At 57.2% G+C, this 19,100-nt stretch overlaps 6 protein-coding genes and 1 non-coding gene across 7 annotated transcripts; 4 read left to right on the forward strand and 3 right to left on the reverse strand.

Moving 5' to 3' along the window:
• Positions 1-2,338: 2,338 nt before the first annotated feature.
• On the forward strand, positions 2,339-3,998 carry D7B24_008787 (uncharacterized protein; the record flags this gene model as incomplete). Its single annotated transcript, XM_028642871.1, has 3 exons — positions 2,339-2,392; positions 2,448-2,528; positions 2,583-3,998. 3 exons carry the CDS (start codon positions 2,339-2,341, stop codon positions 3,996-3,998), a joined length of 1,551 nt encoding a protein of 516 aa, XP_028493425.1.
• Positions 3,999-4,941: 943 nt separating this feature from the next.
• Positions 4,942-5,013, forward strand: D7B24_008788. The gene has a single exon. It is a non-coding gene; the product is annotated as a tRNA-Arg (tRNA).
• A 1,402-nt stretch (positions 5,014-6,415) lies between these two features.
• On the reverse strand, positions 6,416-7,259 carry D7B24_008789 (uncharacterized protein; the record flags this gene model as incomplete). The annotated part of the gene is made up of 2 exons (XM_028642872.1): positions 6,416-6,951; positions 7,025-7,259. The coding sequence occupies 2 exons, from the start codon at positions 7,257-7,259 to the stop codon at positions 6,416-6,418; spliced, it is 771 nt and encodes a 256-aa protein (XP_028493426.1).
• A 3,800-nt stretch (positions 7,260-11,059) lies between these two features.
• D7B24_008790 (uncharacterized protein) lies at positions 11,060-11,832 on the forward strand (the record flags this gene model as incomplete). The annotated part of the gene is made up of 3 exons (XM_028642873.1): positions 11,060-11,624; positions 11,702-11,754; positions 11,806-11,832. The coding sequence occupies 3 exons, from the start codon at positions 11,060-11,062 to the stop codon at positions 11,830-11,832; spliced, it is 645 nt and encodes a 214-aa protein (XP_028493427.1).
• An 801-nt stretch (positions 11,833-12,633) lies between these two features.
• D7B24_008791 (uncharacterized protein) lies at positions 12,634-14,185 on the reverse strand (the record flags this gene model as incomplete). The annotated part of the gene is made up of 3 exons (XM_028642874.1): positions 12,634-12,656; positions 12,718-13,609; positions 13,667-14,185. 3 exons carry the CDS (start codon positions 14,183-14,185, stop codon positions 12,634-12,636), a joined length of 1,434 nt encoding a protein of 477 aa, XP_028493428.1.
• A 1,345-nt stretch (positions 14,186-15,530) lies between these two features.
• D7B24_008792 (uncharacterized protein) lies at positions 15,531-16,577 on the forward strand (the record flags this gene model as incomplete). The annotated part of the gene is made up of 2 exons (XM_028642875.1): positions 15,531-15,641; positions 15,693-16,577. 2 exons carry the CDS (start codon positions 15,531-15,533, stop codon positions 16,575-16,577), a joined length of 996 nt encoding a protein of 331 aa, XP_028493429.1.
• Positions 16,578-17,448: 871 nt separating this feature from the next.
• Positions 17,449-19,011, reverse strand: D7B24_008793 (uncharacterized protein; the record flags this gene model as incomplete). Its single annotated transcript, XM_028642876.1, has 2 exons — positions 17,449-18,134; positions 18,192-19,011. 2 exons carry the CDS (start codon positions 19,009-19,011, stop codon positions 17,449-17,451), a joined length of 1,506 nt encoding a protein of 501 aa, XP_028493430.1.
• Between the last annotated feature and the right edge of the window lie 89 nt (positions 19,012-19,100).

Raw genomic sequence — 19,100 nt, forward strand, 5'->3', positions numbered from 1 at the left:
TGAGAATGCCCCTGGACCGTCTTGGGCTGGGCGAGGGAAGGCGGCCTGAAGGACTGTTTGGAGTTTGGAGGCGCTTCGTTCTGTGGTGGTCAGTTCGCATTGAGGTGGGATAAGGGACGGGTTTTGTATCTCCGCGGAGCAGAGTTCAGCCTCCACCTGTCCCACGTGCCGGCGTCGACGGAGCCGCAGAACGCCCGCAGTGAGATACGGGTATCGGCGGTATCGGTGATGACAGTGGGATTCGCGCGATTGGGGTTGTCATGGTAGTTGGGGGGGGTTCTCAGTTGCGATTGCGACGAACTTGGGTACAGTGCATCAAATATTAGAAGATGGCTCGAGAGCGAGGAGAAGAAGGATATGTCTTCGTTAAGAATCTGGATCTCGAGGGTCTGGTCCCCTCTCTCCTGCCCCTGGAAGAGCAATGCCGGAGATCTGGGACGTGGGGGGAAGGTACTTTGGGGTAGAGGGGCTGACTAAGGGAAGACTGCCTAGATACCTGACCTGCCTGCCTGCCCAGGTACCTACCCAGGCAGTGCCAGGTACCTACGAGTAGGTAGTCAGACAGGGCAGTTGATCGACTTGGCCCCACGCAACCTTATCTTGCTGTCAGAGCCTTGGCTTATCGTCAATCATACCACCATCATACGCATGAACACCACGGGCCATCGCCATGACCATGCTGCGTAGAAGCCATCAGAAGCCAGAGAATGGTTGAATCCAGAAATCCATCGTCATTCTCGACCGACCTGCATCTGATCTAGCATGAGTCGTCGTGCGAATGGTCGTCGGGAACTAGACGCTGACTCGAAACCTAGATGCGGCTTTTGTTCATGGTTCCGGGAATACCCAGCGGCCGCCTTCTGGACGCCAACGCCACGACGGTGGCTCGAAGGAGGACCTGAACTCCATGAGAACAAGAGATGCGCCTCCCTCCCACGATGACCAGCTACAGCTAGACAGGGGATGGGCGCTAGAAGGATGATACCGGAGGCTGATGGACTCGAGCCTGGTCGAATCCGGCAACCAGGCGACAAAGCGCCGATGTCTGTCCTTGTCAGCCACTGGGGCCAGTCAGCGTCCCGGATCCCCTTATCTCTTGGCCAGGGTGGATCCCAGCCTCTCAACCTCCTCTCATCCAGCTCTGGCAGCTCTGAGACGACATGCCTATCTACAGATTCGAGAGATACACTGATAAGCTCCCGAGCGCCTCTGTCTCGTCCCTTGGGTCGCCCGTTTCCTTGTGTCTGTCCCACGTCGGATAGAGAATCTCTTGCCATGGCCAATGGAATGCCTCAGATAGTCAGCGATATCGCCCAAGGGGGCCCAACTATGGACTCCCAGCCGCGCCCCAGACAGGCAAGGACTGTTCTGAAGCGCCCGTTTCCCACCTTGGCCTCCTTTGTTGGTGCCCGTCTCGTGCGCTCCCTAGATCGCTATTGCATCAGGAACACCTGGATCATCGAGGATTAGTCTTGGAACAGACATCAATGCTTGGTGGCTGACGCTACGCACCCATCATTCTGCTCTTCGTTCTGCTGGGCACGCGCTCGCCGGAGTTCCTGTCCCTGTCGACGAACTTCCTCGGTTGCGAGGAGAACACAGAAGATCCCACGCTGGTGGCACTCGCTGAAGAACTCTATGTTGCTCTTCGAGTCGCATTTTTGGCTATCTCGAGACATCAAAAACAGGTTGGCCTGCACGATATCAGACTGTGCTTCTCCGGAATCAGCTCCAAGGCACGGTGTTGCCGGACTCGACGAAAATTTGAGCGCAGCTGCAAGCATATGCCGCCCTGCCACTTCAATCCCGTGCCCCCTACGTTCCGGCTATGCACTGTTATCAGTGATCGACGCCAAAGCCCGCAGCTAAGGCGACCCTGTCCACGGGTTGCCCCAGACTTCCCGCAGTGCCCAGACCCATAAGGACGGTTTGCCTTTCTCCGGACACATTAGGAGCCCCGTCTATCTCTCGTCCCACCTGGCCACCTGGGGGAGACATCAGAGGAGTGCTCGTGGCAGAGTCTAGATTGGCTTAGCGTGTGGAAGCCGCAGTCCTCGCCGGAGATGCTTTATTTCGGTTCCACGATTACAGCTCACCTACCGACTCTCTCTTTGGGCGAGCATTGATATAAGGACCTTAGAACGGAGGCCATGTTGTTGGATATTCGGCATCCAGATTCGACATTCAACAAGCGCCTTCGCATTTGAACTGCAGGCTTTCTATACTGGACTTCGACATTGCCTGAAGCCATTTGGATAGACACGCATCTTTCTCTCGAATCCACTCCGCCTTCCCACATACAGCATCTTCGGCGGCACTGCCTTGACGGCTCATCACCATGAAGATCAGCACACTCTGGAAGGCCCCTGAGGTCAACCCAATCACACTAAAGGTATGACACTCACTGCTCTCGATCGTTGAATCCCGCACTAACATGACATTCTCAGGCTCGCAGCGTTCCGGTCCTGAACCCCTTCAACAAATATGGCCGCGTCTTTCTCTTCAGCTGGCTCGGTTTCATGATTGCCGTGAGTCTTCTTCATCCGAGTCCGCTATCGACATTCGTCTAACAATCTTGGCAGTTCTGGGCTTGGTACACATTCCCTCCTCTTCTGACCGTCACCATCCGCAAAGATCTCGCCCTCACCCCGCAACAAGTCGCCAACTCGAACATCGTCTCTTTGAGCTCAACTCTTCTCATGCGTGTCATCGCCGGCCCGGCATGTGACAAGTTTGGTTCCCGCTGGGTCTTCGGCGGCATGCTTCTCCTCGGCTCACTGCCCATCGGCCTCGCCCCTCTCGTCAACAGCGCCAACGGTCTCTACGTCAGCCGCTTCTTCATCGGTATCCTTGGCGGCACTTTCGTTCCTTGCCAGGTCTGGTGCACCGGCTTCTTCGACAAGAACATTGTCGGCACAGCCAACGCTCTCGCTGGAGGCTGGGGTAACGCTGGTGGCGGTGTTACCTACTTTGTCATGCCCGCAGTCTTCGACGCCTTCGTCTCCCGCGGCTACAAGCCCGGTGTCGCTTGGCGACTGACCTTCATCGTGCCCCTCATTTGCATCATCACCTGCGGCATTGCCCTCCTCCTCCTCTGCGACGACACCCCGACTGGCAAGTGGAGCGACCGCCATCTTCACGTGCAGGAGAACCTCCAGGGTCACGGCATCCAGGAGAATGTCGTCACCGATGTCGTGGATGTCCCTGGTGGCATTGCCGATCGCCACAGCACGCCTTCGCCCACCGCCTTTGACTCGGAGAAGAACAGCACCAGCGACAACAAGAACTCGTCCAAGTTCGAGAACGAGGCGACCATCTCCCGCGATGAGATGCTCGTGACCGCCCAGGGCGAGACCATCCTCAAGCCGACCTTCAAGGACGGCCTCAAGGTCGCCATCTCTCCCCAGACCATCTTCCACATGGCCACCTACGCCTGTTCCTTCGGTGGCGAGCTCGCCATCAACTCGATTCTCTCGTCGTACTACCTCAAGAACTTCCCCTCGCTCGGCCAGACAGGTGCCTCCAACTGGGCCGCCATGTTCGGCTTCCTCAACGTGGTCACGCGCCCCCTTGGCGGTATCGTCGGTGACGTGCTCTACCACTTTGGCAAGCAGAACCTGTGGCTCAAGAAGGGCTGGGTTTCGTTCTGCGGCATCATGACCGGCCTGCTCCTCATCCTCATTGGTCGCATGAACCCCCATGACGAGGCTACCATGTTCGGTCTCATCTTCCTCATGGCCGTCTTCCACGAGGCCGGCAACGGCGCCAACTTTGCCCTCGTGCCTCACGTCCACCCCCAAGCCAACGGCATCGTGTCCGGCCTGACAGGCGCCGGCGGCAACCTCGGTGGCATCATCTTCGCCATCATCTTCCGCTTCATGGACAACGGCACCAACTACGCCAAGGGCTTCTGGGTCATTGGCTGCATGCACATCGCCCTCAACGTGCTCGTGTCTTGGATTCCCCCTCTGCCCAAGGGCCAGATTGGCGGCCGCTAGATGGAGATTTGGGACTATTTGTTTTGTCGATACTTTAGCGAGCAATGGGTACAGGATAGATCTTGGGGGAGTCTGGGATACACATAATACGGATTATGACGGGTTAAAAGGGTCTGTTCGGCTGTCTGGCCTTGATACAATATGATACCTTATCTTTCAACTGTTCTTGACCAACTGTTCTTGGTACTGCGTGACATGGCTTTTGGATCGTGCCCAGCCTTTCATGGCTTGGTCGAGATTCCGAGATGTCCCTTTTCTTGGCATCTCAATACCAAGTCGATGCATGCCGACAATTCTGCTTAGCGCAAGACGGCCTTGCCTCGACAATAGACCCTCGCCCGCAGGAACAACTGCACCATGACGACGAGAGGAAATGAACAGGCCCCCGTATTGCACCACACTACAGCCTCGAGGAAGGGCTACAACAGACTCCCTCCTCCGCTGCCATGGAGAACTCGCACCCGTCTCCGTATACAATCACCCCCAGACCTGCGCGGAACACAACGCGATGTGACGCACAACCGCCGCAGGGAGAGGGTGGGCAAAACAAAAGACCAGCACCACGTTCCTGCCCCAGGTCCCAGGAGGGAACACACCGCGAATCGCAAGACAACGGCCGCGGCCTGTCCGAGTGTTTGCGTGTCTGACGCAGGGAGCCGTGGACTGTCTGAGCCGCACGAGGGAGAGAGACAGCGGGGCCCGTTGGACAGAACAGGGCCCATGAGCCCCCCCCCCCCCCCCTTCCCCCTTTCTGTGGTTTGAAGCTTAGTCCCGGCGCCTTGCCCAGTGCAGTTGTCTAGAGCGACTCGACTTGTTCGCTTTCCAACCCCACCACCGCCGCACCACATATGGATTCTCGACTGGCGCGGAAACGTCCTAGAAGGGGCATCGCTCACCAAGCGTGCGTGATATAATACGTCTAGTCAAGACGAACTTCAACAACGGCCGCATGGCCCAATGGCAAGGCGTCTGACTACGAATCAGGAGATTGCAGGTTCGAGCCCTGCTGTGGTCAACAATCATCACCATCGGTGATTTCATCTTTTGCCCTTCGCAAAGGTGCATTTTTGAAAAAGAGTGGATGCGCGACCAGGGTATAGTTTTGCACCAGATAAGATCGAGTCTCACCAGCCACATGATGGGAGTGGCTGAACGCCTCTGACGCAGGCACGTCCCCAGCCCTTATTTTCCTTTTCCCTGGTCTCCTTGTCCAGGGAGAAGAGGTCTGGATTCTTGCAGCTTGGCATCCGACCAATAATCAAATAGGCGGGCCCCCTGCGTCTTGGAATTGGCAGCTAGCCCGTCTCTCGCGTGGGCGCGCCACGTCCTGTCATGTACTCTGAGAAGGAACCGAGACGAACCCAAGTTCTCCGCTCCTGTGTGATCGGCACGCTGTCATTCTTCAGGGTCGCCGATCGGCCGTTTTCTTTTGTCTCGGCTGACGGGACTTGCATTCTCGGAAGAGCATTCTTCGAAGAGGAGATACAAGTGTAGCCTCCATGGGGGAAGCGTTTGTCGCCGTGATGTCGCCAATACTTGGGTTCTAGCAATATAGCTGACGAAAGCCTGGTCCTCTGTTGACTACGATGCGCATTCGAGTGACCAAGTTGAAGGTCATGATGAAAGCAGACTCCGTCTGTCAATAGGCTTTCTGACTCCTCATCGCAGCGGCCCGCCTTGGCCAGGAACGACAATGACGGCCAAGCGCTTCTCGAAAAGTGCCACCCGACGGCACAGACAATGTGAATGACGAGAAAGACAAGCTCGAGGACCGCGGACCCGGGCCTAAGGGACCTGAAACAAGAGACTGCCCGCATATACATAGACACCCGCGGAAGAATGCCCGCGCAACGTTCCATTGTTGTTCAAGCATTCCTCACCCTCTGATCAACAAACATCATCACTACGGGCACGCGCACCACACACAATCGATACCAGCGGAGTAAAATCTCTCACCATTACAGGCTACTAAATCATACACAGTAGAGACAAGTGGAAGGCGGGGGAAAGACGCGACGGCCAAGCAGAGGGACATGTCTAAACAAGCAAAAATCGATTTTCCTTCTCGATGAGCCAGAGTAAATAAACGCCCCTACCCCTGTCGGATTAAGCTTGTAAAGTCTGGACCGGGACGGCGATTGCCATTCAATAGCGTGATCGTCGCGTCTTCTCGAACCCATTATATGACTCCATGTTCTCCCCATGTCAATAGAGAAGTAGCCTGATGTTGTTGTCCGTCCAGTGGGAATTGTAACAAAAAAATGCCAGATAAACCCATTATCGTGAGAATGCAAGAAAAGGATGCGTGCGCGTGATGCCAGACGAGGATGCCGAGAGAAGAAACCCCGAAAAGGGTATATAGGATGTCTTCATGCCGCGTCGAGAATAGACCCTGGCGTTCAAGGAACCGTCAACACCTACAGGAGGGCGGCAAGGGCGACACCGCCGAGAACGGCGAAGACGCCGGCCTTGGCCTGGCCGGCACCGTTCTGGGGAACCGTGACGGGGGCAGACTCGGTGGGCTGCACAATGACGGGGGTGGTGGTCGAGGCGACAACGAGAGTGGTGTGGGTGGTGGGCACGGGAACGGCGGCGCTGGTGGTGTTCTTAGGGACAACGACCGAGGTGGTGGGCTTGACGGCGACGGTAGTGGTGGTCTCGGGGCACGAGGTGGTGGTCTCGACGGCGGCCACAGAGGTCGTGGGAACGGCGGACAGGGTGACGATGGCGGTGCCGACAGAGGTGGTGACAACGACGGTGCTGCTGCCAGCGCCGTAGGTAGGGGCCTTGGAGCCCGAGCCCGAGCCCGAGCCGGCGGTGATGACGAAGGGGTTGGAGAACTGCCAGTCGGCGGCGTTGGCCTCCGAAGTCAGGACGAGGCCGTAGAACTTCTTGCCGCCAATGTCGGCGGGGACCTTCCACTCGTACGAGAGAGCCGAGTTGGGAATGCCGGCTGGGAATTGTGTCAGCGAACATGAAGGTTCGAGGAACGCGCGCGCGCGAGGGACGCGGGTGGAGAGACTTACAGGCAATGTCGAGGAGAGGGACCTGGGTCTGCTGGGTCTCGCCACCGATGAGAGCGATCTTGATGGTGACACCAGCGAACTTGGCAGGGGCGGTCCACTCAATCTTGTAAGTCGAACCAGCGGGGATCTGCTCGTTCGGGCTGGGCTTGTTGACGGGGTTGAAGTCGGGGTTCTGGGCGACAGCAGAGCTGACAAAGGCCACAAGGGCGGCAACGGCGGCGGTAGCGAAACGCATCTTGACTGCTTTCTTGGACGGTGGTGGGGTTTGGTGGTGAGTGTAATGTGATTAGGCTTCGGTGGGTGGTAGTAGGGAGGGGTGACGGGTTGGGGTTTAAAGAGTGACTATATAGGGTTCAAAAGAATGACAGGCGTAAAGCCGAGTAGGACCAAAATGCACACCGAATGGTTGGTATGGAAAGACGTTGACGAGGGGTGGTGAGAGAGAGGGAAAAAGAAGAGAGAGGCCTGGGGCTGTCTCGGAGTGGGAAGGGGGGGTATAGAAAGACGAGACGACGGAGAGGGCGAAGGCGGATGAGGTGAGCATGCACCAGCGACACCACCCTGCACTTGCGCCTGCCTGCCTGCCCCTGGGTCCCAGGAAACTACCAACGCCAGTGCCATGGCAAGCGCCATGATCGAGGGCAGGGGGGTGTGGTAGAATGGAGTGAACGGGGAGGGGAGGGGGGGGGGGCGAGGAGAAGGATAGTGGAGACCAGAAAACCACCATTGCCAATTCAATGAGCAGGCCGACATCATCAGTTCTACGGTGCATCTGGCGAGCCTGTTCAGACTACCTGGGTGGCCAGCGCTGGGTGAGAAGCGAAGAAGGGAAGCTGCGCACGACGTTGGTCGCGCCAGCAGTACCTGGCTTCTGCGCGCGCACATGATGAATGGGGTACCAGGAGATTAACGCGCGAGATTATCGACGCATGGTTGGCTGCAGGGGGGGCGTGTGCGACAGGGGGCTCTCGCGTCCTGTAGACCAAAATTGGCTAGGACCACCTTTCCGGCGGCGCAGGGCTGAGTCGCGCGAATGATGCCTCACTATGGCCGCCTTTTTAGGGGGTGTGAGATCAGGCAGCTCCAGCACAACGGGGAGGGAGCAGAGGTGCGCAGCACGCAGCACGCAGCACGCAGCACGCAGCGAAAACACCTCCGCTGGAATGTGCCCATAGTCATAACCGCCAAGGACGTGCTACGGCTCGCTGATGATGCCATTGCGTGGGACCCTTCTCAGGCGTCGGCCCAGCCTAACGCTCACTACCTGGACCAACCGTGTTACCTGCGACTGCCTGCGTGAACAGCTCCCGCACTAGCCCGGGTACGCCAGGAACGTGCCTTTCTAGTCCTGCCTAGTCAGAAGCTGGCCCACCAAGACCGTCAGCATTGGGCCAGGCACGCCATGCACGCCATGCACGGAACAGCCTAAACAGGACGACCAACGAGGCCATTCATCCTTCGATCCGCCTGGCCATGGCAGGAGATTGGGAAACGGCCCTTTGCTGTCCTCCGCTGGCCTTTGCTGGTATTCGCTGTCCACAGGCCCTTTTAGCTGCCATCCTTCAGGGGCCGAACACCCGGCGTCTCGGTCCCTCGTCTCGAAATGGTGACCGAGTCATCGGCAACGGCAACGGCAACGGGGCCAAGGCACTCAAAGCCCCCCTCTCCAACGCACCGCCGACTTAAACTTTCGCCTGTTTGCCCGGATTGTCGCATCCTGCCTGTCGTGGGGCTCGCACGCGCCCACCTACGACCCAAGAAGTCATTTCCAAGACTCTCGCTTTGGGTCCCTGGCCTCTTTCCCGTACTGCCAACGAACCACGGATCATGTCACATATGGCTTTTTCTCTTTCCTTCCCTGTTGCCTCCCTCTGGCGCACAGCCCCTTCACTGATTCCGTGCCGTTGGGGAGGGCGCCAGGGTGAGGCTGTGGCAGAAGGCAGGCCAGATGGCCACAAGGGGGGGGGGGGGGGGAAAATGAAGCTGGCGGGTATCCCCACTCACGATGCTCCCTGGACCACCTTCTCGTCGATTCACGGGTCATCCCCTCTTCCTCTCGCCAGAACACTCCCAGCTTCCCCGCCAGGAATAGACCTGTTCACTCAAACCCAAAATCCATGGACGAAGACGATCCTCATCTGGCGCATCAAATGCCGCGGCGGCGTCGCTCGTGGCTTGCGTCATCTTGGCGAGCAAAATATTCCGAGCCCTCCGCCTAAACTAAGAACGAGACGCCAGCTCTCCATCGTGATCAATCAGCACGAATCAGCGCGCGCCACAAGGGGGCGTTTCCGGCAGTTGCGCACGCCTCCATGTTCAATGCAACAATCGTAAAAGAAACCTTCCCAGCATGTTGACGAGGCCCCGCTTCGGAAACTTACGTTGGCATCAACCGCCAACATTTGTATGTGTGCCTTTGCGCCTTGACAGCCGTGTCGTGTAGGCGCCATACATGACGGAAGCAGCTCTGCCAACTCTCTGGATCTCTGTCTTTCTTTAGCTGTAAGCCGAGCCTTCCAGCCAGCCTCAAGAAGAGCTACCGTCTTCAGCCGCTGGGCGTCAGGCCAGTGGTGTCTCACAGACTTTGTCACTGACTGGTCGAACTGCCCGTGACACACACACACGCCTACACGCCGACTCCATGACTGCAGCCTTAGGGGCAGTTCCAAAGTCTCTTTCGACCCCTTGAGCCAACCGCGTGCTGTGCGTCCCCTGCGGTGAAACCACACCATGCGGAGAGCGCTATCGGTGCTTACTTTTTCCTTGCCGTCAGCCACACGTTTGCAGTGACTTGGTTGACTGGCCCTAGTCTCACAGGACGAAGAAGGGAAAGACACAGCAGGGCGGCCCAAGATCTGGGAAAGCGCCAAAAAGAGAGGCTTGGCTGCGTGGCATCAAGTGCGTGGTTCTGAACCAAGTATTGACGCACACTTCAGCCCTTACCCAGCCACGATGTGACAAGGGGGGGGGGAAGGCCATAATGTGCGGAGGGACGGATGGCCAAGCCTGTCACTGTCAGCCTGCAGCAAACAGCTGGCAGTGCTTGCTCCCGTTCTCATTCTTCAGGGTAGGCAAATCAGCAGGCATACAGGTGGGCATTTCCATTGGCATCGCAAACTGAGCCGTCTTGGCCAAGGCGGCCCTGCCGTGTATCCGTTCGCGCTCGCAGCAGCAAAGACGTCGCTTGTCCACTCTGGTGTGGCTTGGCTGCTGCTTGAATGGCACCGCGTCTATGCAGCCTTGTTAGCTTGGCGGTGCGGACTGGGTTGTGTCTACGTCGCTCTACTAGTATCCTCCTCAACTGCTTCCCATGATCGATGGCTTTCCAGAATGTGGCGGGACTAACGAATTGTGGCCAAGAAGGAAACATTGAGGCCCTCCACTTCGTTGGTTCTCACTTGTGTCTTGCCAAGTCTTGCGACGAATGAGGCCCGTCTTCCAGATGTGATCAGCCGCACCCGGTCCCAAAAGCCCTGGGTTGATTCGCGAACATTCAGCCCTCAATGTGTGAATATCCCGAACGCCTGCATCAGCCGAGATAGGACCAAAGTCAGGCTCGCTTCGAGACTCTGCTGAAGAAGCAATCAAACATTTGAAGCCCTGCCTCCTTCGGCCCCTGAATCCTTCGTCAGCATGGGACTGTGCCGCGAGGACTTGTCTTGACCACGTGACCCGTGCCCATGTTCCGCCACTCCAGTGCATCGCCAGCCTTGGAACGCATACCCCTACCTGGTACTGACTAAGGTAGGCTCCTACGATCGGAAGACACCTGAAAGGTACGGCCCCTACTACCTGCCCCGCCTTCAGTAGGAGCTTCCCCGCGCTCCCAGTGTGCATCATTACTGACTAAGGCTGCACCACTCAATATCAAACGTCAACATGACCTCGCACTCTTCCATCCAGCCTCGTGAACGTTTGTCAAGTCTGATCAAACCGTGACACTCCTTGAAACTACTAGTTCTTCTCATCGGACCCAAAAACAACACCCTTCCCTCCTCGTAGCTGAAGACAAAGAAGCTTGCGCGCCCCGCTAGAATGTCAGACCCAATCACCGAATTCGTGACCTTCACGCCGCGCGACCTCGCCTCCCATCCATCCGCCCCCTTTGGCGCCGTCGCGAGCACGCTTCTCGCCACGCCGGGCGTCGAGTCTCTGCACACGGGCCCGCAGCACGAGGACCCGGCCACGCACCTCCTCGCCATCCACTGGACCTCGCACGCCGCCTTCACGGCCTTTGCCGCCTCGGACCGCTACACGCCCTGGCTCGCCGACCTCAAGGCCCTCCTCGCCGGCCCGCCGCGCTTCCACCAGGTCCGCCTCGCGCATGCGGCGGCGGCGGTCCTGGCGGCCCCCTGCACCGAGATGATGACGGCCTACGACATTGACAGGCCGCTCTTCCCGGAGAACCTGCGCCTCTTCTCCGAGCGCATGGCGGCCGCGTGCGCGGCGCAGGGCACAAGGGGGTGGCATGCCAATGCGCACGGCGAGGTCACGACGCCTATTGCCAGGGACGTGGACGGGACGCCGGGGCCTGCTGCCGTGCTGCTCATCGGGTGGGATAGCGTGGAGGATCATGCTTTGGCCAAGGGGGGCCCTGGACGTGAGTTTTTGTTCGCCTGACTAGTGTCATGAGTTAGGACGCGAGAGGCAAATGTCCATGCTGACTGACCATGGCAGCCATTCTCGACAACATTGAGCTCATCAGGACGGGGCGAAAGGACGTCACATTGGTGAGTTGCCTCGCTTATTATACTTGCGGACACAGGGGCTAAATCTTACAGCATCACTACAACCTCAAGCAGCTGTAAGACGCGGGCCATTACATGCGCTTCGCCCGTGGCCTGGCATCACTGCATACTCCATCCCACTTGCCGCCGGCGAATGCCGCCTACCTTAACTGTAATATGCCCCTGACAAGCCTGCTGTCTCTGTCAGTAGCCGCGATCTGGATCACTTACCAGTGCTACGCAAGCTTGCTTTCGGCAAATGCTCCGGGGCTCGCCTTCCGACGCTCTGCCGCCGCCAAGTCGGCTCTACATCACGTCAGCAACAGTCCACGTTTAGTCCATGTTGCAGTATGAAAATGTGCTGGGTTGACTTGAGAATAAGGTGCGCGGGTCGACCCATGACCGACAGAACTAGGGTACTGCATGAACTTTGAACATCAAGGGACGTCGGTGAGCTTACGACGTGGAACGGTAATTGCGCACGGCAAAAACACAAGTGCGAGCAGCAAGGGGAAATCGGCGTACTTCCCCGTGCAAGAGTAGGACTGGGCATGGGAGACGATGTGCAACGCGAGGCAAGGCAGGGCAGGAAAGGGTTAGAGAGAGAAAGGCGGCTATTAAAAGGAGTATCTTCTCTAGGAATCACTCCATCCAGTGATCGCAGAGAAACGCCTAATACCCGGAAGTCGCCGAATCGCAATGTACCGCATGTCGAGCTTTTTTTTCTTAATCTGAACCGACATGACATCCTGGTGGCACCGCCGCCACCAGCCCAAGCATAACCGAAAGCCGAGAACAAGAAATTGCGAACAATGTGAGACCCATAGCGGGACCGTTCGATCTGAGAAGGTTCAAAAGTATATCATGTAACGTCGTAAATTTTTAGACCCGGTGCTTCTCCGATTCTGCGTGCGCAATTAGTGACAGACTCAGACGTGGGAATTGCTGCTGCCAGATTCAACCTACCGAGGCGCGAGTACAGCATGTAAAGGGCCATGCGATTCGTTTCGTCCGTGCCGGTAATGGTCACCAGACGCTCGTTGCTGTTGTCTTGGGGTTCGTTGATCTTGATCACACTGCCGCTGATCTGGCGTATCTCGTTGATCTTCTGGCCGCCCTTACCAATGATGGCGCCAACCATATCGTTAGGAATGAAGATTTGCTGCGTCAGAGGCTGACCGGCCATGCCGCCAGCGGCGGGACCACCGTGCATGGGCTGCGCGGGGTGTCCGCCGTGGGGCTGAGGAGCCGCAGGACCACCGTGTGGCTGCATAGGCGCGCCGCCGTAGCCGCCAGCCTGAGCACCGTATTGCTGAGGAATGGCGGGGCCGGGCTGGGCGCCGTGAGGGGGATATTGCTGGCCGTAGGGAGCGGGCGGCATGTGGTGCTGCTGGGGATGTTGGCCCCTGGCATCATGGCGTCTGCCAAAGTTCTCCCTGTTGCCGTAGTTGCCGGTCGTCGGCTGGGGGCAGTACGGCACTACCTGCATGCCACCTGGGACAACACCGGCTGGACCGCCGCTCCGTGTCGCGTAGGCTGAGGCGGCCGGACCGCCAAAGCGGTCATTCAATTGCTCCAGTAGAGTGCTTCCCACGTAGTACGTGGCGATGTGGACAGCGTCGGCCACGCCCATGACCACGAGGGAACGCTCGGTCGACATGGGGAGGCAGGAGTCAGAAGCGTTAAGCCGGGCTCCGGACGCCTCCTGAATCTCACGGATACGAGCTCCACCCTTACCAATGATGGATCCGATCAGGATGTGGGGGATGAGGAGTCGAAGGGGGTACGTCTTGGACTGCGCGCTGGACGGCTCGTCCAGGGGCTCATTGTTCAGGGTTCGGATGATCAGACCAAAAGCCTACAGGGCGAGTCAGTTCAAGAAAGTTCTTCAGAGAGCCCAAGTATGGTCGCTCACCTTGGCTGAAGCGTCTACCACGCCGCTAACGGTCAGGATGCGCTCAACGGCACCCTTCTGGTAGTCGCTGACCGTGCACTTGGCCCCAGACATCTTGCGAATGTTGGACACGTTTTCGCCTCCCTTGCCAATGACCGTCGCAGCCTCTGGGCTGGAGATGACGGCGCGAATGTGGATCCAAGCCGTCTCGTCATGCGTCGAGGCATTAGGAGTGGACGATGGAACGTTGCCGGCCACGGCACTAGCAATGGGCTTCGGCTCGTCTGCGGCCTCGCCTTCGGTCTCCTCCTTGGCGCCGTTGGTGGTTTCGGAAGGGGCAGCCTCGGTGGCTTCGACAACAGCGCCGGCGTCATCCTCTTCCTCGGGCTTCTCAGCCATGGCGACCTCGTCGTCATTCTTCAGAATCTTGTCCAGGGCAGGGCGCTTGGCATCGGGCTGGTCGTTGCTGCGCGATGGCGACGACGTCTCCTCGAGAGGGCGCTTGGCCGAGTTGGCGGGTTGCGTGGGTGAAGCCGACATGTTGGGCTAGGTATTAATTGCGTCTCACACACGAGATTGGTTGGGCTGAGTACGTCGGAAGTTAGATGTTCAGAGAACAGCTTTTATTGGCCTATCTACACCGCAACGGTTTTCGAAGGAAAACGGGCAAGTGTAGTGGCGCGATGGATTGGACCTGGTGCTCGGAGCGAGCTGGTGCTGTTGATGAAGTGGTTATGGATCGAGGGAGGACAGGTGCGTGCGATCGAGGGAGACAGGTCGGGGTCGGGATCAGGCTGTGGTCGGGAAAAGGCAGTATCGGGCCAGAAGGACAAGAGTCCAGAAGGTTGGGAGGACGGTGAGGAGGTCCTGGAAGTGTGTTTTCTGATGGAGAGAAAAAGATGGGAGGTAAAGGTAGGTGGACGAGGTGAAGAGGTGAGGTAGGAGGAGGAGTGATGGACGAGGATGAGTCGTACGGATCGCGAACGTTGATGCTCAAACCTTGAACCCACACAGCTCGTATGCCTTCAAGAGATGGAACGTGGGAAAGTCGATCGCGAATCCTAGCGAAAGCACTCTGGGTCTGCTCGCAGCACCTGGAGTCTCGTTTAACGGAGATGGCTTCCTCTCGAGGCTGGGTAAGGCAGGAGGGTGAGCTTGCAGCTCTGCGGTCGGCAAGCTTGGAGCTAGGGGGAGGGGGAGGCGGAGGTGGTCGCCAGAAATTCCAGAAGATGGATTCGAGGGACGAGGGGCGGCAGCAAAGGAACTCTTGGTCCTTTTGGATGATAAAGAATGGGATGTAGAAGACACAGGTGATGGAAAAGAGATGGAGTCGGGACCTTGGACTGTGGATGACAGCGCGCGAGGAGCTTCGAATCGAAGGGGGTGATTTGTCTCGGTGCGGTTTGGGAAAAGATGGTCGACGCGCGCGAAGGTTGCTGAAACCCCCCCGGAGAAAAGATCGACCCTAGCCTCCATACAGTGCTGCGCTAGGACACCTTGACAGTAGGGGCGCACTGATGCAGCCAAGTACGGGGCTTCCCTCGAGGCTGCGGTGTGCATCATGTGCCGCGCCGTACAGTGCCCGGGGATCGTTTGCCCCACGGCCGACGCGTGAAGGCTCGCTCCCCTTGTGCCCTGGCCTTGTTGTGAGTGACCAGGAGCAATCTCAGGCTGCCGTATCACACTCTACCTCATCGCTGTGAAACAAAGGGGGGGGTAGATCCGTCCTCAACAGCGTCAAATCTCCATCGGCATGACTTTTCGGGCTCCCAGGGACATCAATCACCGTCAAAGCACCACGCAAACCCCCGCCACCTTGGGTGTATTGCTCTTCGACGCTGCTCAGCGACTGAAGCCATCGCGACTAGTTTGGTAACCTGCCACCATGGTGTTGGCCCAAGCGCGTCCAGGGGAGACCAGGCACCTCCTGAGCGTCGAGCATAGCCTCCAAGAACTTCAGGCCCAGATAGTCGAATACCAGCAGGAGCTCGCATCAGTGTGACATTCTATTCTGTTGAATTATGATCCGGAGACTGATGATTCCCAGCTTCAACGTAATGCGCAGCCTCTCGACCAGACTCTCGCCAGTTCCAGGGTCGCGCCTTTCGAGATTATGAAGTCGGCCTTCGATCGTGTTTTCCAAGAAACTCCGTTCATGCCTGCCTCATCTTCAGTGCTGCCGGCCCTGCTCTCTCTCCGCCAGGCACATCAAACCGTTGACGAGTCGAGAGCATATATTGCTACCCAAGAAATATCCATCGAGAGGGCTCACAACCAGCTCCTAGCCGAAAAGGCCAGTCTAAACGATCAGTCACAGCTGACTGCAAGCTTGGAAAAGCGCATTGAGTCACTCAACGAGGAGCTCAACAACCACATGGACACGGACCCGGGGGATGCAGCCAGGGAAAGGATGAACGAGTTGAGGCAGAAGCAGAAGCAGTATGCACGAGAGACGTCACGGTTGCTGAAAGACCTCAATAAGTTCATCGATGAACATTTGGCCTCTCAACTCGCTGCCGAAGATCTTGGAGGACCCGTCGTTGGAGACATGATGGATGTCGACGTCCAAGACCTTGCCGCAGGCTTCAACGCGCAGGGCCGCCCCAAGAAGCTCAAGGCTACCAATGCCGACGACGGGGGCAAGCGGCAGCGACGGCTAGAAGAAGTCTGGGGTGCTGCTATTGCCGCCGACCAAGGAGGGAACGATGTTCCTAACGAGACTGCCGCTGCCGGACGGGAGATGCGGGAGCTAACTGAAGAACTCCTCAACCAACTCGTCGAGTCGGGCGGCGATGGCACGGCGGCATATGTCAAAGTGGCCAGAGACACTGCGGCTGCACGCTTTTTGGTTCGATCGAAAGTCGCACAATTTCACCCGCGCGACGCAACCAGGATTCGGTTAATCGACTTTGGAAAGGAACTGGACGACTGAAGGGTTACACTATTAACAGCGATTGTTGTCCTCCTGACGCACGACATAGTCTTCCAGGAGGTTTTCTACTCTTGGCCTCCCAAAGCGGGTGTATTACCTTTGCTAGGAAGAAGAGGTTAACGATCGACGAGTTGCTCAGATGCAGTAGTACGTGCCCCCCTCTACAAACGAGGATCTTTCCCTCGCTCGCAACGGAGCGACGGAGGCATGTCATAACATGGCCAGTTGAAGAAACCGAGCTCAAATAACCTCATCTGCCGCGAATACGTCGCTCACAAAGCCTACGATCGACTATCAAAGCGTTACTTCGCGTTGTAGGAGCCACGGGCACGAGACAGTTTCAATGAAAGGTGACTGAAATGATTCTTGCGCACTGCTGTATCCGATGCATTCAGCACCCTAGAAGCCAGATTAGCGGGTTATACTACTGGTGGCGGTTTGAAGACTACAGCTTGCTTCCGCCGAGTAAGATGCTGGCATTATGCAGGCCGCTGCCATACGAACCGGGGATTACCCTGTGTGTTCATCGATGCCAAAGCAACGTCGCTGGGCGACATACCTCACCTTGTGATATGGGGCATCGACACCTGTTTCCTCCTCTCACATGATTGCTAACCTCCTTCCGAGAAACTACGGTAACACGGAAAAAGACAGGAAGGCCTTCGAAGCATCGAGCACCCTTCCATGATTTGCTAGAACCGACAAGACGGCGCGTCAACGGAAAGAATTTGGAGTCTCTGAAATGATGCAACTCGTGTCATATTTCCTCCCAACGAACCCTTTCGGTTCCCAATCCGCAATGCTTAATATCAAGACTACACACTACGGTCAGGAAAATCGCAAACGCCCGCTTAAAGCAACCCAACGGCCATCACCAACCAGATCGTACAGCCCCCGATGACCTCCTATACTCATTTCTTGTTGATGAGGGTGTGATACTCACTTTGTCCATCAAACTCGACAGGTAATCCTCCTGACCCAGAGCATTGAGTGCATCTTCCTTTTTCTCCAGGAGATCCAATAGAAGAGACTCAATATGCATGGCCATCTTCGTGAAGTTTTTTCTGAGCTCGTTCGGATCCATACCGTACTTGTACGCGGCGTCCTTGTCCCTGCCCTTCTTATCGATCCTAGCGATGATCTTCATCCCTACCACAGCTATTTCCGCAAATCCCGTACGTTCCGCCTTTTTGGCAGCTTTCAATACCATTTCAGAAAACAAAAGCGTGTCCGACGACAGCGCTCTCAGAGACGCCTCGTTCTTCCAAGCCACGGACTCGGGCCAGCCTCTCTCCACGCAGCGGGAGATCTGAGTGAGGACCAGGGCCAGATCATTGCAGGTCTCGCTTAGACCAGATTCAAGCAGAACTCGATAGGGTTTCTCCGGAGACTCCTTGGCCATGTCGGGGTTCGCCAGAAGGCTGGTGATACCCACTTTTAGATCCAGTAGGGTGTCGCTGTACATGTCCTGCCACTCGGGCAAGTATTTAATCCTGTTATACCTGCCCGAGGTCTGGCCCGGACTCTGTAGTGCAGCAGACTTGGATGGCGAGTGACCTGCATTTCACATGTGAGAAACAGCTGACGGAGGTGAGAAAAAAAGGGAAGACTTACCGGTCAGCGATTGGGAAATGTTCTGGCAACGCTTCCTGATATCGCCCATCCATTCTTCATCTTCCCAGTCGCCCCTGAGGGTACCGCACGTTTCAACGCCAATCAGTACTTGCAGTTGTCTCAGGAGACTAACGTGCGAGAGGTAGTTCATGGCGTGGCTTGGATGAAAACCGTTCACCCTAGGGATAGCGACGAGGCCTTTCGAACCATGCCGAACCCTTGCGGTGATAGGCAGCTTAGGGGTGCTGCCAAATTGGGTCCCGAGACCAACGCTCTCGAACTTCCAGGCGTCTCCCTTGCGACCATCAAACTTGCCCGCCTTCGGCAGCCAGATCTTGCCTGCGCACAGCAGGACATCGGGCTCCTTGTCGCAGATGACCTGCGTCGACACTTTGAACGATTTGGCGAGATATGCGTCGCTCAGGCTGTCCACGCTAGCAGAGACGAAGGGCAGCAGGTCGACGACGGAGACATTGGTTCGAATGTCGAGGGAGCCGCGGGACGCCACATCAAAGACCTCGTAGAGGGCTAGCAGACTCTCGCAGTCCTCGATGACAGCGTCAATGCCCTTGTCGTATGGGTGGGTTTTTCGAGGCTGCTGCAGCATGACGGCGATACCGCCTTTGTAGGCCGGACCTGCGAGCTCTGCGGTGACGGCAACTTCCTCGCGAGGTCGCTTCAACGCCCGCCCTTCCTCCTTGATACTTGCAACGTGATCGGACTCCCCTGCAAGGCCGTGGGGAGTGGTTTTGCAGAGCCGCTGGATTCGGTGGTCGACGGCCACGCCGAGACAGATCTTGGTTTGCTCATCTGAAGACATTGTATCACTCAGTTCGCCGATGCTGTGTGTGAAGTTATTCAATTGAGCCACTGAAGCCTCCGAGGAACTGACAATGCGTGGATATAAAT

Source organism: Verticillium nonalfalfae (assembly GCF_003724135.2).
Source record: "Verticillium nonalfalfae strain VnAa140/NRRL 66861 chromosome Unknown scaffold_81, whole genome shotgun sequence".
Lineage (NCBI taxonomy): Eukaryota > Fungi > Ascomycota > Sordariomycetes > Glomerellales > Plectosphaerellaceae > Verticillium > Verticillium nonalfalfae.